Here is a 20,719-nt window from a genome sequence, read left to right as displayed (position 1 = left end):
CCCTCCCTCCCTCCCTCCCTCCCTCTAGTGCTGAGTATTAAAATAGTCTATAAAAGCAAGTGACCAAAAATCTATAGCTCTAAGAATACCTGGTTATTTTCTGCTTTTTGTTTTTTTTCTGGGGTATTTTTTAGATGGTTATTATTGTTATTGGTATATCTCCTAATCACAGTTAAACCTGAAGGAAGAAAGGAGGGAGAAAAAAGAGGAAGGGAGGGTCCACCTCATAGGTTAGACGGCAGTTTGGAGCGCACTGGCTCAGACCTAGCCCCAGGTTCCCTCTGGGGTGCGGCAGTCAGCGGAGGCCCTCCAGAAGAGGCGGCTCTTGCCCCGAACAAAGAAAGTGGGGGTGGCAAAGAACCTGAGGATGTCTTCCGAGGCAAAGTGACATGCTGGCCTGGGATGGCACCATAGGGCCTTCCAGGAGGCCCAAGGCCCCCACTGCTCCCGGTGCCACCCCCAGCTCTGGGGAAGAGCGGGAAGGCAGCCACTGACTCCCCTGAGGAGTGAGGGGAGGCCCTGCGGAGAGTCTGCGCCCCATCCTGGGGGAGGGCTGGCTGGGAGGCTGAGATGAGCTTCAGGTCCTGGGTGAGGCGGCCCGGAGTGAGGGGCGATGTACCCCTGCGTTGTGGAACCTGGGGAGGTGGAGGGCTGGATGCGGGTGGCAGGAGCAGGGAACCATGGGAGCCAGAGGCCCGGGGTGGGGCACTTGGGAAAGTTCTTGGGGGGCCCGGGCTATGACCTGGAGGGCTGATGCCTCCTCGGGGGGTAAAGGCTACAGGAGAAGCACCCCCAGAGGCGCCTGCCATGAAGGATGGCCGTTCAGGCCGTGAGGGTGTCTCTGGTGTACTTGGTGGACCCGCTGCCAGACCTGGGGATAACTCTCCAGGAGGCTGGCCCAGCTGCCCAGGGCTGGACGATGGTGACCTAGAGGAGGGCGGAGGCGGCAAGAAGTGCTCCAGGAGTCCCAGGCCTCCTCGGGCCCCAGGCAGCTGGGGTGGCGGCTGGGCAGCCTGTGGGGAACGAGTGCCTGGCTGCAATGGGGTGAGCAGCGGGGAGTCAGACGATGACAGGGAGCCACCTAGCGCCTTGTGAAAGTGGCCGAACCCAGCTGTGGGGGCAGCAGCTGCAGAGGTGGATGGTGTGGGGGCTGGTGGGGAACCGCAGGCCCCTGGAGGCGGGGAAGAGCTAGAGGAGGGCAAGAGAGGGCTCAATCCAGGAGGTGCGGAGAATCCAGCCAACTGTTGGATGTGGAAGGAAGATGAAGATGGCGTATCCACCTGTGATGGGCTGCTGGCTGGCGAAGCGGAGCCCAGCGCAGAAGGGATCAGGGACTGCAGCTTCCTTGGGTGCCTCGGTGTCTGTCCAGCCCCTAGGTTGCCTAGTCCAGGTCCCGGAGGGGGCCGGAAGATGGCGGCGGGCAGGCGAGGGTGGTGTGTGAGCGCTATGGCCACTGACGTAGTAGCAGCAGCAGCCTGCAGCGGCGCCTGGATCAGTGGGGTCCATATGACGGGCGTGGGCGTTGGGGTGGCTGAGGCAGCAGCCTGGACGCGGTGAGCGCAGTGGGCCATCTCTCGGTCATGCCGCACGATCTGCTGGATGATCTCGTTCTCCTGGTAGTTGAAGACGCCTGAGTTGAGATCCTGCTGCACCTTATGGAGGAGGATGGAGTTCTTCTTGCCTGAGCCACAGAACAAGAGCAGACACTCAGGCCACCGCAGGGGGGTGGGGGGCGGGGGTGGGGGGTGGAATGCGGAGTCTGTGCTCGCTTGCTTCCCTGCCCTCCCACCTGCACATCCTGCCCCTCACCTATGCGGTCCAAGCGATCCAGTGCAACAGTCTCAAAGGCCCTTCGCATCATGGGATATTCCTCCAGCACCTCATTAAAGTTGTCCACGCTCAGGGAGTAGAGGCGGCAGTAAGTATCCGCCCTCACACTGGCTGTGCGCCTGCCTCGGGTCAGCAAGCAGATCTCTGCGGGGATAGCAGGACTCAGGGTTACTTAGACACAGAATATCCATGCCACCCAGAGCTGCGCCATCCCGACCTTGGTCCCCATTGTTCGGTACAGTGAGCTCACAAAGCTGTCTGCTAGGTTGTAGCCATACTAGGTACCAGCCTAGCCTCCACCTAATAGATGTCGGGCTGTTTCTATTTCTGGGGCAACCCCTCTTCAATGCCAGTGCCCACCCCATATTCCTGTGATGAGATCCCCACAAGACGACCTGGTACTTAGAAGTGGGGCTCTGGGAGGTGATCTGTGCCCTTGCAGAAGAGGTTAGAGAGGAGCAGGTCAAGTGACTCAGCAGTATGGCACCTGGTCAAGTCTGATGATGTGAACTGGATGCCCAGGACCCACGTGGTGGAAGAGGAGACATGGCTGCCCCAAGTTGTCCCCTAACCTCCTAACCCGCTAACCAAGGTGTCATGGTTTGTGAGCGTGGGTGGGTATGGGTGGTGTATGCAGGCTCATGCATGCACACCGATATAATAGAAGAGGCCAGGAAAACAGCACACATGCTCTTTCTGTCATCTGAGACATAAGAAAGCAATAGTCTATCACTAAGAGAACCCTCCATGGAACCCACCAGGCCAGCACCCTGGCCTGTGACTCAGAGCTGAGAAACCAAGTTCTATGGTATGTAAGCCACCAGCCTTATGTACTTTTGTATAGCATGCCTCACAGACAGATGATACCCATGTCCAGGCTGTGGCCACGAAGGGCCCTCCGTGCTTATGATCTCGGGGAATCCCTCCAGCTTAGCTTCTAGTCACGATTGTCTTCCTGGGGACCCCTGGCAGCCTCACCTCCAAAATAGGAACCGTCAGCCAGCTTGGTCTCCTTGTTGCCCTTAGTGAGCACACTGACAACGCCGTGCTGGATGAAGTACATCTTCTTGCCAATGGTGCCTTCGCGGATGATGTAATCCCCAGGCTGGAAGACCTCAAAGCGCAACTTGGTCAGCATGGACGTCACAAAGTTGGGGTCTGCATTGGCAAACAGTGGCATCGAGGCCACCAGCTTTCGGCAGTTAAAGTTGATGATCTCCTGCTCCACAGATGGCACGGGTTGGGACGCAGAAAGGAAGAGGTGAGGAAACTGTGTGCCAGCACAGCCTGGCATGTGCACGCGCATACACACACACACACACACACACACACACACACACACACACACACCGCCCAGGCTGTCCGCAGCTCACCTCTCGTAGCGGCTCACTCAGTTCACCCAGGATGCTTTCCTCATCAAACATCTTGCCCTGGTAGCGGTGTTCATAGTAGTCATGGATGCGCTGCCGCGTGTCGGGTGGGAGCTTGTGGAAGGACATGTACTGCTCCACCTGCTTATACTAGAGGCAGAACAGAACCGGGCGTCACTTCCCAGCACCCCAGGCTAATGGTGAGAGACTTTCTTAGCCAACTTTGGCTCATTGTAATGTAATCGCATCGTACCCACAATAATGGCCCTGACTCTGTGGGGTGATGGAGGTGGGGAGAGTGTCGGAAACTATGAAGGGAAGTGGGAGCAGGGACTGTCCACAGACCAGGAGAGTGATCACATTTCCTTTAGACATCGCGCTGGAGTCACCAACTCCGGACAAGAAGGCGCCCGCTCCTGCCAGGAGTGGCAACGGGCCCAGTGACAGGAAGTACACGCTGCACGGGGCAGAGTACAAGACAGGGAAGTGAGGACAGCTGACCCTTTGCGAGGCGTGTCTGTAGATAACGCCTCAGCTGAGACCTTCAGTCTTTTTTGGTTTTGCTTTTTGTTTTTGTTTGTTTGATTTTGTTTTTCAAGACAAGGTTTCTCTGTGTTGCAGCCCTGGCTGCCCTGGAACTCATTCTGGAGACCAGGGTGGCCTTGAACTCACAGAGATCTGCCTGCCTTTGCCTCCCAAATGCTGGGTTTAAAGGTGTGTGCCACCATCGCCTGGCTGAATCTTTATTTATTTATTTTTTTTTAAGGCAGCTCCAGTCCAGAGGGACACAGGCCTGGCAGGGCAGTAGCTTCCTGACCAGCCATTGTGATGCAGGCAGCCTGTACATTTGGAGCTGTGTTTTAGAGAATTCCATCTCAACAAACGGAGGAACATCAGGCAGGAGGGAGAGGGCTGTTGAAATAGTCCAGGGAAGAGCTGGGGGCAGGGGACCAGAGAGGTAAGACATTTGAGATGACTTCCTGGGTAAACAGGAAGGCTCGATGAGCCAGGAACCCAGAATAAAATAAGGGCGATTCTCAAAGAAGTCACAAGCAGCTTCACTCTGGTCGTGGGGTAGCAGACCACAATGTCATTTCTACACAAATCCCTGCTCTGTATACCACAGGCTGGGCCCTGAGCTGACTACAGACTGATTCTCACCTAAGCCTGGCCTGAGTCCTGTGCCCTGACTCCGATCTCTCCCCATTAGTGCTCTCCTAGAACACTGCTTCCTCCACCTCCTCCACACCACTGCCTGTGCACCTCATGACCACTGGCCTAGAATTCTCTCTTGCTTCCTCCTTCTGCCTCCTCAGACAGGCTTTCCTACTGTCTTCTGGCCTGAGCTTTTCTCTTAACATCCTAGGACCTGGACCTCCACACCTGAGTGAATGCCATCTGTCAGTCACCCTTCCAGGGGACAGCAGCCAAGGTAGACCAGCAGGATCAATGGATTCCAAGGTTCGCCGTGTGCTAAACACAGTGGACAAGAGTTGGATCCTGCCCTTAAGGAGCCAGAGCAGGGACAGGGTAGATGCACCATCACCACACAGCTATATGTGATTATTTAGTTATGGGAGGCAAAGTGGGGTGAAAGAGCTGTAGAGGGTGCCATGGGGTCACATGACAGACTGGGACTAAGTGGGTCACAGAAAGTTAAGTTCAAGAGAAGGCATGGAGAAGGCAGGTGAAGGAAAGGAAGAGATATTCTGTTGTTAGAGCCTTGTCTAGGCCTGAGGCAGGAGCACCTACAGAGACCAAGAGTGTGGGAGACCCAGTATGAACTGAGCTGAACATTAGCTGAATTGTGGCCAGTACATGCAAGGTGGAAATACCTGTCTAGGAGCAATGGGAAACCTTCACAAGAAGTGTTACACAAGGAACGATTCTGTGTGTGTGTGTGTGTGTGTGTGTGTGTGTGTGTGTGTGTGTATACATAGGAAGAGCTGGTATAGAGTCTGGCCTGGCTTCATATAAGCTGGACTCGAAGTCCCTGTGAGGCTAAGGATGGCCTTGGAACATCTGATGGCCTTGCCTTTACCTCCCGAGAGCCAGAGTTACCGCACATACCAACACACCCAGTTTATACAGTGCAAGGATCAAATCCAGGTCTTTGTGTATGCTAGGCAAGCACTCTACCAACTGAGCTATATCCCTAGTCTGGTCTGGAAATGTTGATCCTCCTGCCTCAGCCTCCTGAGTTACAGGCATAGGCACAGGAGTGAAGAGAAGTTGCTATTCAGATTGTGAATGTTGAACGGCCTGTTCTGTATCAATACAGTGCTAACTGGCTTAGCCCTCACAGACCCCAGGGCAGACCTTCTCATACAGCCCTGCTCTGCACAGAGAGAAGTGACAGGACCACACACGGAGTTGTCAGAGGAGAAGCTAAGGGGACCGAGGCTGACTTAATCAGGCCATAGTCCTCAGTCACTACAGTCATGACATGGCTATAGTGACCCAGAGAGAAAGGGAAGCAGGGAAGCAGGGCTTTCAAGTGACCATCAGGCAGTGCCACCAAACTTGGCTGATGGCTCCTGCCTAGGGTCTGGGCTCCTGAGGTCTGTTAGTCAAATGAGCAGAGTGGAGGTTTGGTATAGCAGGGGAAGTAGATGGGACTGCCCTGTGGTCCATGGATCACCCAGGAAACGCAAGGGGAGAATAAAATGGGCTGGTTGTGCCCCTGGGTCCCCCTGCATACAGAGGACCGTGGCATGTGATACTAGTATGATAGAACCTAACACCTAAGAAGGCTCAACAGGATCAGAACATTTAGGGTCCTGTGGTGACAGGTGAGAGGAGAAGCCAGGTGAAGGCAGCAGTCCCAGAGACCAAGTGAGAAGTAAAGGAGTGGGAGCCCTGTCGGTTGCTGTCACGAGTGGCTTGAAGGCCTTACTAGATTTAGCAATAATGATGGCATTGGTCCCTCCGAGTAAGGAGACAAACCACCCACCCCCACCCCCACTGCAGCAGAGAGGAAGGAAGGCTGTGCCCAGAGCAGAAGGTTTAAGTCAGGGACCAACAAGGTTCTCATCCAGGAAGACTCTCCAATACAGTACTGACAGTTGTAGGCCTGGGTGCCAGCTTGCTGGCCATGTGTGCTTCCTCTCGCACAGGTTCAGTAAGCAGGTCCTCCTGAGAAAGCCCTGGGTGGACACAATGCTCAGCTTACCTTCTCCTGGTACTGGCGCCGGGAGGAGTCCAGAGACTGGATGAGGGCAGTGGCATGACCGATGAACATGGCATAGCAGGTGGCACCTACGATCATGCTGAGCATGGTGAGCCAGACGTCAGACATGCCTACGGGCGCCTGCCGTCCATACCCGATGCACAGCATGTGGCTCATGGCCTTGAAGAGGGCATAGGAATACTGCTTCCCCCAGGAGTTATTCTGCAGACAGAGCACAGGAGGACAGAATGGACGGGGGTGGGTAGAGAGTAGGCCTGGGCCGGCAGCAGGGAAGGCCCCTCTTGCTGGCACCTACGAGATTCCTTGCCAACCTTCAGGCATAGGGCTCCCCAGGGTTGCTGTCTGTGATGAACAGGGAAGCTGGTACTGGAAACCCAGGGTGGAAGTGAGAAGAACCGAGGCCTTTCTATTACAGCAGGGTGGGAAGGGGGAAATGATGATCACATAGGAAGTTGTATTGAGGGGGTGAGCCAGCTGGCCCTGGTCTGACCTCAGTGGCAAGGGAGAGGAAGGCTAAATTCTTCTGGCTGGGTGACATATGGCCCCGGGGCTGAGCTACCCTGCTGTCTTCCCTCACCGAGTAGCTTCATCCCCTATCCCTAAACAGCTGCCAAATGAAGCCCATTTCCCCACTGACCTCAATTATAAAGCCAGCGATGTTTCCCCTGGGGGGCACGGCTCTGCAGGAGCTGACATCACTGTCCTCATTTTGGGTGAGCAGCAGTTGGGGCTTCCTGTCGCTCTCAGAAACCTGCCCTCATCTGCCCAGGGCTATGGCCCCTGATTCTCCTGCCACTGGCCCTGAAGGTAGACTCTCCTGAGTCCACAGTGTGTGGGCCGGGAGGAAGGAGATGGGAGGGAGTCTTGGCTATTTTCGTCCACAAAGCCAGTCGGTGTCTGAAGGAAGGCTCCTTGTGGGAGCACTGGGCTCAGAAAGGCCATCTCTTGGATTCACCAAATTCACTAAAGGCATGTGTGGGCCTGTTACCTTCACACACGCAGAAGAAATGCCCCCACAAGAGGGACCACTAGATGAACTCTGTCCCTGGCCCTTTCCCCACTAGAGCCTGGAGGGTCAGTAGAGCTACTCCCCAGGGGTGGAAGACACCTGGGCCCTTGCCTTGAGGATTAGGGGCAGCCCCCAACTGTCTCCTGTCAGGGCTTCCGGCCACACTGCTGAGCCTCTGGGAACAAGGGAAATTCAACCCATCTGGCTGATTCCCTTACACTTAGCTCATCAAAAGGCTGTTTGGTAAAGGTCTGTTTGATGCCGAAGATGCCTTGGGGTCTCTTTCACCTCTTTCAAAGCCAGTTTTTCATCCCCTAGGGCCCTGGGGATTTGCTTTCAGACCACACCAGACTAACTAGGAAGAGAGGCAGGGGGTTCACTAGAGTCAGAAAAATACCCATAGGGAGCCCTTCTTGGGGACCCTTCCTATTTGTAGCTGGGGGCTCTGTCATATGGCCTTTGAAAGCCCATGTCCAGCCGGGCAGTGGTGGTGCACACCTTTAATCCCAGCACTTGGGAGGCAGAGGCAGGCGGATCTCTGTGCGTTCGAGACCAGCCTGGTCTACAGAGCTAGTTCCAGGACAGGCTCCAAAACCACAGAGAAACCCTGTCTCGAAAAACCAAAAAAAAAAAAAAAAAAAAAAAAAAAAAGAAAGAAAGAAAGAAAGAGAAAGCCCATGTCCAATTCTCTCACCCACTCACAATGTTGGAGAGGGCCATTCTCCATCCTGCCCATTTGCCATGCTCAGTACTGCACAGGTGGCTGGGAGGTGGGTCTATTCAGGGGGTTGGAGCATTCGGGCTATGCAGGAAGTGGCTGTGTGCAAGCCTGGAGTCTGTGCTGCTAACAGCGCCCTCTTGGCCTTTGGGTTTTCTCAGCTCGGCTTCTAGGGAGCATGGTTAGGGAGGCAGGAGCCATCAGCTCAGTTCGGTCACACTCCCACAACTCAGGGTCGTCCAAATCTTAGTCTCCTTGGGTAAAGCCAGGCCAGCTGTTAAAGCGCATGACTGAAATGGGAAAAGTTAGAAGACGGCAAGAACCATCCACAGCCAAGATCGCTGTGGATGGCTGCTTGTGTCAGGAGGGGCAGCTCAAAGGGAAAAGAACAGAGGGTCCCACCCCCATGCTGGGCTTCAGGAATTGCATGGCCTCTCTGTCCATCCCTGCCTTGGGATGAGGGGACTCCGTGCCCAGAGGAAGGAGTGTACTCACCACCATGCCGTTGATGGACACCCAGCAGTCATGGGGGAAGTCCTGGAGCATGGGCACCAGGAACTGCAGGCAGCCATCCCAGTGGCAGAGCAGGAGCATCATGCCAATGAGGTTCACGATGCGCACCACAGCACTGGCCAAGTCATAGGTCATGTGGAAGATCTGCGGAGGCAAGCCACGGCCAAGACAAGTGAGCGGTTAGAGTGTGTGTGTGTGTGTGTGTGTGTGTGTGTGTGTGTGTGTGAGCGAGCGCGCAGGCCGGGGCTGGGTAGGAAAGATGATACGCAAGGCCCGGAAGAGCCAAGCCGGAGGGTGCCGTGGTGACACTCCCGGCATCCATGCAGATATAGATATTCTCCCGTGGGAGGTGCAGCTCTCCAGGACAAAATGTGGGCAGAGAGGCCACCTCATCAACTTGCTGAGGGTTTGTGGACACCAGGGACAAACCACGTAGCCTGAGGCATGCTTTGAACCATGTTCTGGAGTCAGGTCCTAGACATGAGTGCTCCCTAAATCTGTTACTGGAATATCAGGGCCCAGTCCTGGGAACCCACAAGCTCCATGTTCAGATAGGTTTGACCCCAGACCTAGTTCTGACCCAATTCCCAGCTGTGAAACCTTAAGGAAGTCCCAGGATCTCTTTAATCATGTTCCCTCACACGGAAAATGGTGAGAAAAAAATCATGTCTGAGTGGTTGTCAAAAGAATTAAATTATACATATGAAATACTTAGTACTGAGTTTTGAAGTATTCAATAAATCACAAGCCACTGTGAGACAATGTTATTAATAATTAATTTTCATGATTAGTTCTTACGCAATAGTAGTACTGCTGTTTCTTACACTTGAATCAGTAACCACAGTGCCTCCACCCCAGCCCACGGCAGCATGTCCACCTCCATGTGTGGCTCTGTGTGCCAAGCTGCAGTGCGGCAGGGTCTGGCCATGATGGGTGCATTGTAGCCTCTCTGGTCCCACCTCTTCTTCCAAAGCAGCCATACACCAATGTACAGCAGAGACTTGAGCTTGTCAGGGACCCCAAGGTTACAGGGCTGGGAGAGGATGGAGAGAGGTTAGGAAGTCTTCAGAAGGTCTGGCCTTGCCTCTAGTCTGGGAGACGCTGGGGGCCCTCCAGCTATCTGCCCCTAGTTCTGACCCCTCCATACTATCCCTAGAAAAATGCATTCCTCCTGGATGGGTGGCTTTGGGTACAAATTATAAACCTGTAGATGCCATTGAAGACCCAAGCCCATTCCAGAAGGGGAATCTTAGCTCCGGAGTCAGACTCTAGTATTTCAGTTCTCAGTCTGAGGACCCTAAGGCACTAACAGCAGAGACAGTGGCCACGGCAGGCAGGGCAGCAGCCTCAAGGGTGTGTATGAGCTGGGACCCACAGAGGCAGACTTGTCCCTAATGCAGCACAACGGAATTCCATAAACCATAGATCTTCACAGCTGAATTGGGCTGACAAACTGTTAACCAGCGTATGCTCTCTGGTCCCACTCTCACAGACCCCACCAGCACAATGCCCTGAGGAAGAGCCAGGCTTAAAGCTGGAACTGCCAGAAAACCACACCAGGGGCTGGGGAGATGCCTTTGAAGACCTTAATTTGATCCCCAGAACCCACATTAAAAACCTAGGTGGTTGCATGCTCTTGTAATCCTAGCATTGAAAGAGCAGAGGAGTGGGATCCCTGTGGCTCACGGGCCAGTCAGCTTAGTCTACTTGTGAGGTTAAGCCAGTGAGCAAGAAAAATGACACCAAGAAATCACACACACACACACACACACACACACACACACACACACACACACACGAGGGAACCATATCAGAGCATGGCTCAACTAGTTCCTCTTTTTGGACAGTCCCGTGGCAAATGACTTGAGGTCAAGGGAGTGTACAGGCATAGGGCGGCACCTTGGGAGCACAGATCTCAGAGGCTCCAGAAGTTAGCTTTGAACTGTTTAGCTAGGGGATGCTAGCTTCCAATACCACACCCTCCCCCTCAAGCACTGTGTGGTCTAGAAAGAATTTCAGTGAGCCTTCCAGGTGTTTTCCTGCAGGCACAGGCGGAGGTCCCTCTAGAGTGAGGGGCTCTTAGGACAATCTCAAAGCTGTGCCTTCAGAAGAACTCTTGATTGACTCTCTACTACTCCGTGTCTCCAGGAGGCCGCTGTGTGCTAGTCGGTACCCAAGAAAAGCCCCTTCCATATGGGGGGGGGTCAGGGAGGAAGCTTGCCCCTGCCCACCCAAACTCAGAGTCAGTCACACACAGGAAAAGAGATCTGGGAACATGGATATCCAGCAACAGAGGAGGCTGAGTGGGGCCCAAAGGTCAGAGAAGTCAGAGGCTGTGACTACCAGCAAGCTCCTGCCTCCTCCCACGGCTGGTTTATCAGGGCAGCACAATTCTGTGGAGTGTTTCTTGGCTATGGACTTTATTAGAGGGGACCTGTCTAGCTATACCCTATATAGAATCTCACTGTCGAAGGGACTCCCCATGGTGTATTCCCGCTGTCCATCACAAGAGACCTCCAAAGGAGAGCTACAATGCACCTCCTCACTGGAGAAAGGGCAACTTCCTTCTGTTCTCCCCTCTGCCCCAGAGATGCCCTATTTTTGTTGGTTATGTCTAGGACACATGAATAGACAAGAGTGACAGATTGGATTGCGTGCCCAGCTGTTTCCTTGTCTATCTGCACACGGACACATCCAAAGCCTCTTCTTCCCTGGCTGCACAGGCCAGCAACATAAACAGGACCTTCAGGCTCCTCCTCCTGTAGAGACATCTCCAAGTGTCTAATGTGTGGCCATCAAACAGGGACAATCTGCACACTGTGTGGTGCTCCATCCCCCCAGCCCATTCTCCACCAAGCAACTAGATTTAGCTCTTCAAGATGAGCAATGTTTTTATTGTTTTTTCCTTCTGGTTTTGATTTTGGTTTGAGTGACAGAACATGAATTTGGGTAAGTAGGGAGATGAGGAGCAGCTGGGGGAGGGGAAAGAATATGATCAAAACATGTTATATAAAAAACAAGATTTAAATATAAGCAGGATGTGTCACCTTTGACTTGAAGCTCTTCAGTGACTCCGTCGGTATTTCAAATCACACGCCGCCTGCTGACCATAGCTTCAGCATCCTGGGACCCAGCTACTTCCCTACCTCATCTCCTCTGCTCTGCCCCTGGCCCTTTGCTTTTGGCTATGGTGGCCTCCCTCAGGTCCTTGAATGCCCGCCCCAGCCAGTTCTTGCTGGGCCACAGGGATTCAGTGTCACGTCTGCCATCCCATCTGCCCATGCCCTTCTGGCTCCTCACCCTCCTCCTACTCTTACTGCATCCACAGAAAGGTCTCCCGTCCTGCTATGTGAAGTAGACAGTGGCCCTCTCTTCCTGCCCTTCCTAGGACTTCCCCTGACTGATTTCATCTGTGGCATTGTCTCTATCTAAAAGGAGACTTATTAGCTGGTATACAAAACGAACCACACCCTCTCTGGCTTTTGTATCTGTATTCCTCCATGAAATGCACACAAAACATCTGTTGGTTGCCTGCATGCATGCATGTGTGCTTAAATGAATGAACAGATACCATATGGAAGCCAAAGGAAGCCTCAGAGCCGGCTGCAAAGTATCTCAGACTGTCGCAGCCCACAGTTCCTGCTCTTTCTCCAAATCACTCTGGGTTATAAAGGCAGGATGGACACGTTTCACGCAGCCTCCTCTCTGCACCCTCAATACTTTATTTTAGGGGGCTGAATGTACCACAGTGCACATGCGTGGATGTCAGAGGACAGCCTTCACCTTGTTGAGACAGGATCTCTTGTTCGCTGCTGTTGACACCAGGTTAGCTGGCCTGCATGCTTCCATGGACACTTGGGCCCTCAGCTAGCTGTAGGAACACTGGGATGGCAAGGGTGAGCCACAGCTTCCGGCTTTATGTGGGTCCTGAGGTCTGAACTCAGGTGCCCAGACTTGCACAGCAGGTGCTTTGGCCCTGAGCCACATCGCAGCCCCACTCCCCTGCGCTTTCTTCATAACCAACCTTCTTCAAAGATAAAGCCTGTCTAGTGTCGCCTTCATCACAGTCTCTGCCGTTACTATAGCATAGAGCATGTGACAGAGTCTCGGGAACTGAGAGGAGCTTAAAGACAGAGGTGAAGAAGACAGTGACAGTGATGGAGCTAAAGATGAGCAGGTACCAGCCAGTACATACACGGCTGTCCAAAGAGCCGTGCAGCCTAGGCAGAGCAGCTCAAACAGCCTGCTTCAGCCTGTTCGGAAAGAATGATGGTGTCTTGTCCTCCAGGTGGACAGGGAGCCTGGGGCAGCACTGTACGGCACCTAGTGAGGAAGGGTGTGGGTGCCGAGGTGACTGGGATGTAGGGGAGAGTGTGTGACCTCAGAGCCAGGTGAAGCAGAATGCCCATGTGTGAGCTGCCTCACTGGACAGCACCCAGGATATGGTTGCCAAGGAGAGGCTGGCCATTGCTCAAAGAAGTTGTTCTACGCCGGGTCCCCACGGCGGGCTGGGGCCACATGCCACCTGCCAGTCAGCTGCACGGGGCAAATATTTGCCTTGCTCTTTATATTTCATTAAGGCGTCCCTGTTACAATGTTGGCCCTGACTAGGGGGTTGAGCATTTTTTCTTCTAGGCTGCTGGAGACTCACCAGGCAGGTGGCACATGAACTCACCCTCTGCCTGCCAGGCACTCTGGGAACCTGTGCCCACTCCTGCAATTTTTCAGCTTCACTGGTAAAGCAACATGTATTCCATGTCCTAGCCTGCCCCTCGGGACCTCGGTTTCCCTGCCTGTGGAACAGGCCTCTAACTGCCAGCTCCTACACCCAAAGCTATCTTGGGTGGTAGCTGAAATAATGGCCAACAGTGGCACACAGTAGGTACTCTACGTATATTGATTCCTTTCCTTTCGTCTCTTGCCCAGCCCTTCTTCAACAGAGCTACTTTCTCAATGTAGATCAGATCTCAGATGATGGGGTCAGGCTGCCATGGATTTTCCAGTCAGGCCTCTTCTTGGACCTGGCTGAGTTTTTCTAGAGACTCATTTTCTCCTGAAGGAAATAAACAAGCACCTACTGGCATCTGAGGAACAACCATCCACATAAAGGACCAGCCAAGATCCAAGAGAGGCCAGTACATGGATGTCTGGCCTGGAGCTCTGGGCTGAGGGTCACAGTGGGGGCCCATGATGACATAGCAGGTAGGGCCAGCTCCAGTCCTCCAGGGCTGCTTCCCACAGAGATGTCAACCATTAGAATCTGAGAGAGATGGCGAACTTGAGTCCTACAGGAAGGGGGTCTCTTCAGACGCTCCTGGGCCTGGCTTCCTACTCCTTAGCCCCCATCCTGCTACTTCAGGTTTCTGAGAAAGGCAGCTTCTGGGATGGGTCTCTCAGCGTGCTGAGGCTTGCAGTGGAACATCCGAAGGGGGGCGACCACGGTTTCTAACAATAGCCTGCATGCCTGCGACAAGCTCACACCTCAGAGGGAGGGGAGAGGCTGGCTGGAAGAGGCTCTGAGGGAGGCTGCTGACCTAGATCGCTAGGGACAGAGGAAGCTTGTGCCCAGCCTAAGCTACTCTGCCCACCCTGTTACCAAGTCTAGGGAAAACTCCAGCAAAACTGGGCTGGGCTGGCTGGGGGACTCAGGGAAGGCAGGGAGATCAGGCACCTGGAGACTCCACATTTTCACCAAGGAGCCTTGGGCAAGCAGACTCCTCAGCTCTACCCTGGAGATTCCTCCTTCAGGGCCTGTCAGTCACAATCAGGCCCTTGGGGTCAGCTAACACCACTTTCCCCAAGAAAGACAGCCATGGCCTGAACACCCCAGTCTCTGAAAACACCAATGCACTCCTGGTTTCTTAGAAACTGAACCCTGTCCCCCAAAGAAAGAAATTAAGTAAGGATTTGAAGAGGAGATAGGACAGGATTTTGTCTGCATCCCCACCTGTTCTATCCCCTAGTTCTTACGTAGATGTGGGTCAGAGGGTCTTCCTGATGCCACTCTCCAGCAAGCTGAGGCTGGGAGACGCCTGGAGAGAAGAGTGGGCTACGAGGGACCCAGAGGTGGGGTTTCTTGGGCCAGCTGGGAAACCCCACTCTAATCCCAGGGGAGCCCTTGGCTGGGCTGAGTACAGGCAGAAACCAGCTCAAAGCAGTTTCCTTCTAGGCTGCAGAAGAGCTAAGGGCGTGAGTGCAGAGTCGGGAGCCATCCAGCTGGCCACCTGGGATCTCTTTCCTGCCCACACCATGCAGGAGCAGCGTTCAGTTCAGGGCCTCGGGCTTTCTGGGACCTCTGTCATCCCCAGGGAAGGCCTAGGACTGTAGCCTGCCCAGTGAGGTCTGGCTAACCCAGAGGGCAGCCAGGCCGGAGGGGTAATGGGGACAGCAGCCCTGGGCCTGAGTTCTTATAGCCTATGGTGCAGGGACAGTGCAGGTTTTTCTCTGCCCCAGGGGCAGCTAGCCTAGCCACAGGCAACTCTATCAAGTCCCACCAGGCAAGGAGGGAGGTTGACCCCAGGGGTGATGGGACCTGGTGACCCAAACTAATGCCAACAAAAGGAAAGGGCTGCTACTCCTGAGTCTAGCCGTGAGCCTGGGGAGGGGAAGGGAAGGAATGAGCTCTGGGTCTGAAGGGTTCACCTGGGTCCTGTCTTTCCACAAGGAGAGAAGCCTGCCAGGTCACATTGAGAAAAATACCACCCTCCTTTCTTTCACAGACACTCACGGTGGGTCAGCTCAGCAGTCCCTCTGTGTATCTGGCTGTCCCTTGGAAACTTCAGATACAGCCCATTATGCACCACAGCCTCTATCCCCCATGACCCACCCCTGTTCTGGTATTCACTATTACAGCTGAGTACCCAGGGCCCTGCTGCCCAGGACAAAGCACACAGGCAGATGCTGCAAGACTCATTCAGACCAAATGGAACCCAGGCACCCATCATGGTTGCTCCCTGCTAACAGAGGGGATGTTACTAGATCACAGGTCATGGACCAGGAGACAGGGACCCATGGACATAAAAACTACCTGTAGGGCAGGGGGACCTTTCAATTACCAGTTTCTTCACCTGGAATACGAGGGTGACGAACGAACTCTGCCATTTGCCTTGCTCACTATAACTAAGACTGGTGCCAAGGGATATTTGCTAAGTAGCTCTCTATGAAAACTTCATGAAAAAGCCTCCAAAAAAACAGATATTACTTATACTCATTTTATAGGTAGAGAAAAATGAGGTTGAGAGATGCAAGGTGGTACCAAGGTCACAGAGCCAAGCAATGTGTGTGTGTTGGATTTGAAAGCCCTCAAGTATTGTTACACCAGGCAGGGACAACTGTTGCGGGAGGTCCTTCAGCTCCTTCAGTCAATAGCCATTGAGATACCAGCCCATTGGGGTGTGGTCTCTCTCCCTTTAAAAAAGCGGCCACTTCCCTCTCCTCTCACTCTTGCTTCCTGCTCTGCTTCAACTAGGCTCCCTTCCTGTTTGCGCAGAGGGCTGTTGTCTGGGACGGTGATCTGTAAGTTTTTTCCCCTTTAAATAAATAACCATTCTATTAATTATAATTCCAAACTGGTGTGGGATTGTGACTTACACCTTTGCCTTCAGACAACCACACTGCTGGGAGCCAAGAGAGCTAACTGGATCCAGCCTCATTTCTGCCAGTGGGCCGCTTTGTGACCTTGGTTCAGTCATTGCCTCAGCAGGAATCATGCAAATTTTCCAAGCCCAAGAGAATTTCTGCTGCAGAGAGCTTCTGCCGAGCTGGTGTAGGCACTTCTTCCATAGCACGTGTGTTCATGACGCCTCTGACCTGAATCTGCCGTCAGCCGCAGGGCTGGAGGGCAGGGACGTCGGAACCTGATCATGGGCTTTCAGCCCAGCCAAGCACGGGTTCTGAAGACAGGGAGGCCCGCGGGGAGAGACACCTTGGCAATGAGATTGCTTAGCACAGCCTAATCCGCATGCCAAGGTGAGTGTCTCATGCAGCATATCCCGCACCCCACACACACCTGAGAAAGCTCCCAGCCAGGCCTGCTCGCTATCACGAACAAAATGGGGAGCCTGTGTCGGTAGTGTTTGTCAACTTGACACAAGCAGGAGTCACCTGAGAGGAGGAATCTCAGTAGAGAATGTCCTCATCCGTGTGGCCTGCAGGCTAGCCTTTGGGAGCATTCTCTTAATGGAAGAGTGATGTGGGGAGAACCAGCCCACTGTGGTCAAGGGTAGGTGGTCCTCGGGTGTCTAAGAAAGCAAACTGAGCAAGCCCTGGTGAGCAAGCTGGTAAGCAGTGTTCTTCTGTGACCTCCCCCAGGTTCTGCCGTGAGCTCCTGCCCTGACTTCCTTCATGGTGGAGCTTTAAGATGAAATAAACCCTTTTCTCTCTAAGTTACTTTAGGTCACGGTGTTTATAACAACAGAAAGCCAACTAGGATGGTAGCAAATTCAGTCCCCAACACCCGGCAAAGTCACCGGCATCTCTTTTCCCACGCCTTAGCCCTTCTCTTTGCCTTATATGGACCAGTGCTCCAGCTCGGAGTGAGTTGAGGATCTCCAGAATGGTGTAGACCCGTCAAATTCATCTGAGGTTTTCCTAAATTTAGTCTCTGTAACCAGAGCCCTCAGACTCTTGAATTTCCTTACAGTTTTATACACAGGACTCCCATGCCCCAGGGACTTTTGGCTCCGAAGCCAGCACCTGTGTGGAATCTGAAAACTGTTTCAGCTGTGGGCACAAGACCTTGGAATACCCAGGACCACTGACTCCCCAGCAAGAGAATGTAAACATCCCAGCTCCCTTTCCTGACTAGGACAAGTCCAGGGTGTGGTGTGCACTGTGGCAGCACTCCCCACGGGTCTTTGGCGTCACCCCTCACTTGACTTCCCATTTTCCTGGCCCTCTTGCCCTTTTTTCCTTGCCGTGTTTTCCTAAAGATGCCTCTCCTCCCCCTACAATATCACTTTCATGAAAATCCCCATTTTGGAGAACATTCTAAAAGAACCCAATCTAAGATACTTGCCAACAAAATCTGTACCCCCCCCCAATCCAGATTTCTGCATTTAACATAACTCTGTAGCATCAACAACCCAGTCCCATTCCGACATAGCATGTGTATGAGTGTCTACAGGTATCTGTGTGGTGCCCTTTGTGATCGTCAGGACTTAAATGAGATACAATCTGGAAAGTGCTTTGTATAGAAACAGGCTAGGGCCGGGCGGTGGTGGCACACGCCTTTAATTCCAGCACTCTGGAGGCAGATGCCAGGAACCAAAAAGCTACGGAGAAACCCTGTCTCGAAAAATAAAAAAAAAAAAAAGAAAAGAAAAGAAAAAGAAACAGGCTAGGAAGTCCTGAAGCTTGCTTGCTTGCATGCTTTTTGGAACAGGCATGCCGTCTATAGCCACGCAAGCCATCTCCAATTCTCAGATGTTGAGAGCAGTGAGACCCCAAATCCTGAATTTCTTGTAATCCCCTGATCTGAGTGCCTACAGCTGCTCTGAGCACGAGACCCTCAGGAGTTCCTGATGGCAGGAGAGTGGTTTCTGGTGGATTTGGCTGGGGCGTGGCTATCTCTCTATAATCTGCCACTGAACACAATAAAGGGGGCCTTCTCGGGGAATTCAAGGATGACCCGCGTTGCTGTCTCTCTGTCTGTGTGTGTGTCTGTGTATTTTAACCTCCTGCCCCTTGCCCTAAGCGAACTGGGTGCCAGCGCACAGAGCGCAGACACAGGGGCGCGGTGCGCAGCCCTCAGAAAGCACCCACTGGCTCTGCTCTGTTGGCAGGAACCTAGCCTTGCTGCAGAGAGGTTCTGTCCAAGGACTCACCTCTTCCCACTGATGGATGTACCGAATGAGGCGGGAAAGCCGCAAGAGGCGCAGGAGGCTGAGGATCTTGGTGAAGCGGACGATGCGCAGAGCCCTCGCGGTCTTGTATACCTCTGAGTCGATGCGCGTCTCCACGATCAGGAAGATGTAGTCCACGGGGATGGAGGAGATGAAATCCACCACAAACCAGCTCTTCAAGTACTTCATCTTAATCCGCCGTGGGTCAAGGATGATTTCTGTGTTGTCCTCCACCACGATCCCCGTGCGGAAGTTGAGAACCAAGTCAATGAGGAAGAATGTGTCCGACACCACGTTGAAGACGATCCAGGGTGTAGTGTTCTCATCCTTGAAGAAGGTGATGCCCACAGGAATGATGATCAGATTTCCCACCATCAGCAGCAGCATCGTCAGGTCCCAGTAAAATCTGCCCAGAGAAACAAGGAGTCAGTCACCCTGAAAGAGAGGATGAGCTACAGAGTAGAAAGGAAACTTGTGGGAAAGCACATGGGGAAGAGTCTGGGGGTTCTGAGGCACTTGGGGACACAGGTATGTGAGCATCAGGGCAAGGGTGGAGGTTGCAAACACGGGGCACGGCACAGACAGAGGTTCTTCATGACCCAGGGTACCCCATCTTCCAGTGAGCTCCCCAGGTGTCACATCTTCCCCCATTCAGCCCACCCCAAAGAGTCAAGCTGAAAAACAAGCCAAACAATGACCTCAGGGGACAAATAGGAGACTGCTTCTTAGTGACAGAAGAAACTGACATCATCTTCCCCAGGCTCAGGCTAGTCTGAGGTTCCCCGAGGTTTAGCTATGGCTGAGACTGGCTGTCAGACAGCCATGCCACAGAGCGTGACCAGAGACCAGGGGATGTCCACTCGCTCAGCAGGTGCCTGGGAAGTAGAAGCTTGACTTCCAGCTTGATTCTGTCACTGTTATTCTATGTGATATCCAGCAGGTCCAAGCTCCTCAGTCTAGGCCTCTGTTTCCTCACTGTAGAGACCTGTAATCGTGACCTAACTTCCCTCACTTCGGCTCTAGAGTGTCCCTCTTCATCAGAAAATGCCTTTCCCATCTCTCTGCCCAGTTTGCACATGGATATGGGGGTGTTACCCGGCAGCCATACACCTTCGCACACTTCATACACACAGCGCATCCACCAGTGAGCTGTGGGTCCAACTTCAGCTTCTATGGGGCGTTCTTGATCTGGGTACACTCTGCCCAGTCACACACGAGTCACTCAAAGACAGCTGTATATACTCATTAAAGTCACATCTAGGTATCCCCATTCACACACGCACACAGCATGAAAGCACCCATACACACACACACACACACACACACACACACAGACAGAGAAAGAGAGAGACAGAGAGAGAGAGAACCATCATTCCTTTTCATTTAATCTCCTGGGGAAAACAAACAAACAAAAATACTGTGGTATAGAGGAGCCACTTAGGGCCATGTGGCCCTTCGTACACAAATCTAATAATATACCCAGGCTAGAGGAGTTTCTAAAATTAACAGATTGGGTGCAGAGCGGCTGGGAATGCTGACTCCAGCAGGCCTGCCACTCCGGCGGATTTCTACACCCCACCCCTCCCCAGCTCTAGTTCCCTCAATTACAGACCAAATTCAAGACAGTAATTAACAGGAGAATGTTTGCATTTAGTGGTCTTCATAAAACTAAATTGCATGAGACGAAACCACCCATTTCCTTACATTCTGACTAACTGTTTCAATCTCAAGTTTCCAGGTGCTCCAGATATTTCTGGCCGATCTGGGTTGGGGTCGGAGTAGTGGTTCTTCCTTCTCCCATCCCAGAGCATCCCAGAAGCTATGTGAGGGGCAAATCAGCCTGTTGGAAGGGCTAGATTTCTAGGGCTGGCCAACCCTGCATCTGCTCCTGCCTCTGTTTTTCTCATCTGTTCAGATTCTCATCGACGCACACACCGCACCAGCAAAACCTGTCAGAAGAACCAAATAAACTGAGACCAGGAAAATGCTCTGACACATGCCACCTATTATTAAGTGGGTAAATAAATGATTTCTGTCAATCCACTGGCAGGAAAGATATGAGAGGTAGAAGATGGACTCTCCAGGGACTAGCTGGAGCAAAACTTCTACTGGAAGTAGGGCCAGAGGGGAACCTGTAATTAACGGGAGAACCAGTGGCAGAAGCCAGGGACCACAGCACCTGACTGATCAGATGACAGCATCTGTTTGCCTCTGCATCCAAATGCCTTGACTTGAGGGGACTCTTGG

At 53.1% G+C, this 20,719-nt stretch overlaps 1 protein-coding gene across 1 annotated transcript in view; it reads right to left on the bottom strand.

Annotated features, from left to right (window-relative positions):
• Window positions 1–75: 75 nt before the first annotated feature.
• Hcn4 (hyperpolarization activated cyclic nucleotide gated potassium channel 4) overlaps window positions 76–20,719 on the bottom strand; it is a 39,636-nt gene continuing 18,992 nt past the window's right edge. The window contains exons 2-8 of the mRNA XM_050151798.1: window positions 18,455–18,878; window positions 8,613–8,774; window positions 6,373–6,591; window positions 3,204–3,350; window positions 2,809–3,049; window positions 1,810–1,974; window positions 76–1,681 (exon numbers count right to left, since the gene is read on the bottom strand). Of these exons, the coding sequence (XP_050007755.1) occupies window positions 225–1,681; window positions 1,810–1,974; window positions 2,809–3,049; window positions 3,204–3,350; window positions 6,373–6,591; window positions 8,613–8,774; window positions 18,455–18,878 (2,815 nt within the window). The 3' untranslated portion in view covers window positions 76–224. The remainder of the gene's footprint in view (window positions 1,682–1,809; window positions 1,975–2,808; window positions 3,050–3,203; window positions 3,351–6,372; window positions 6,592–8,612; window positions 8,775–18,454; window positions 18,879–20,719) is intronic.

Source organism: Alexandromys fortis, unplaced genomic scaffold, assembly GCF_014885135.2.
Source record: "Alexandromys fortis isolate MF-2015 unplaced genomic scaffold, M_Fortis_MF-2015_v1.1 scaffold_70, whole genome shotgun sequence".
NCBI classification, from domain to species: domain Eukaryota; kingdom Metazoa; phylum Chordata; class Mammalia; order Rodentia; family Cricetidae; genus Alexandromys; species Alexandromys fortis.
Note: the sequence above shows the minus strand (reverse complement) of the source record. Positions and strands in the feature narration are given on the sequence as shown.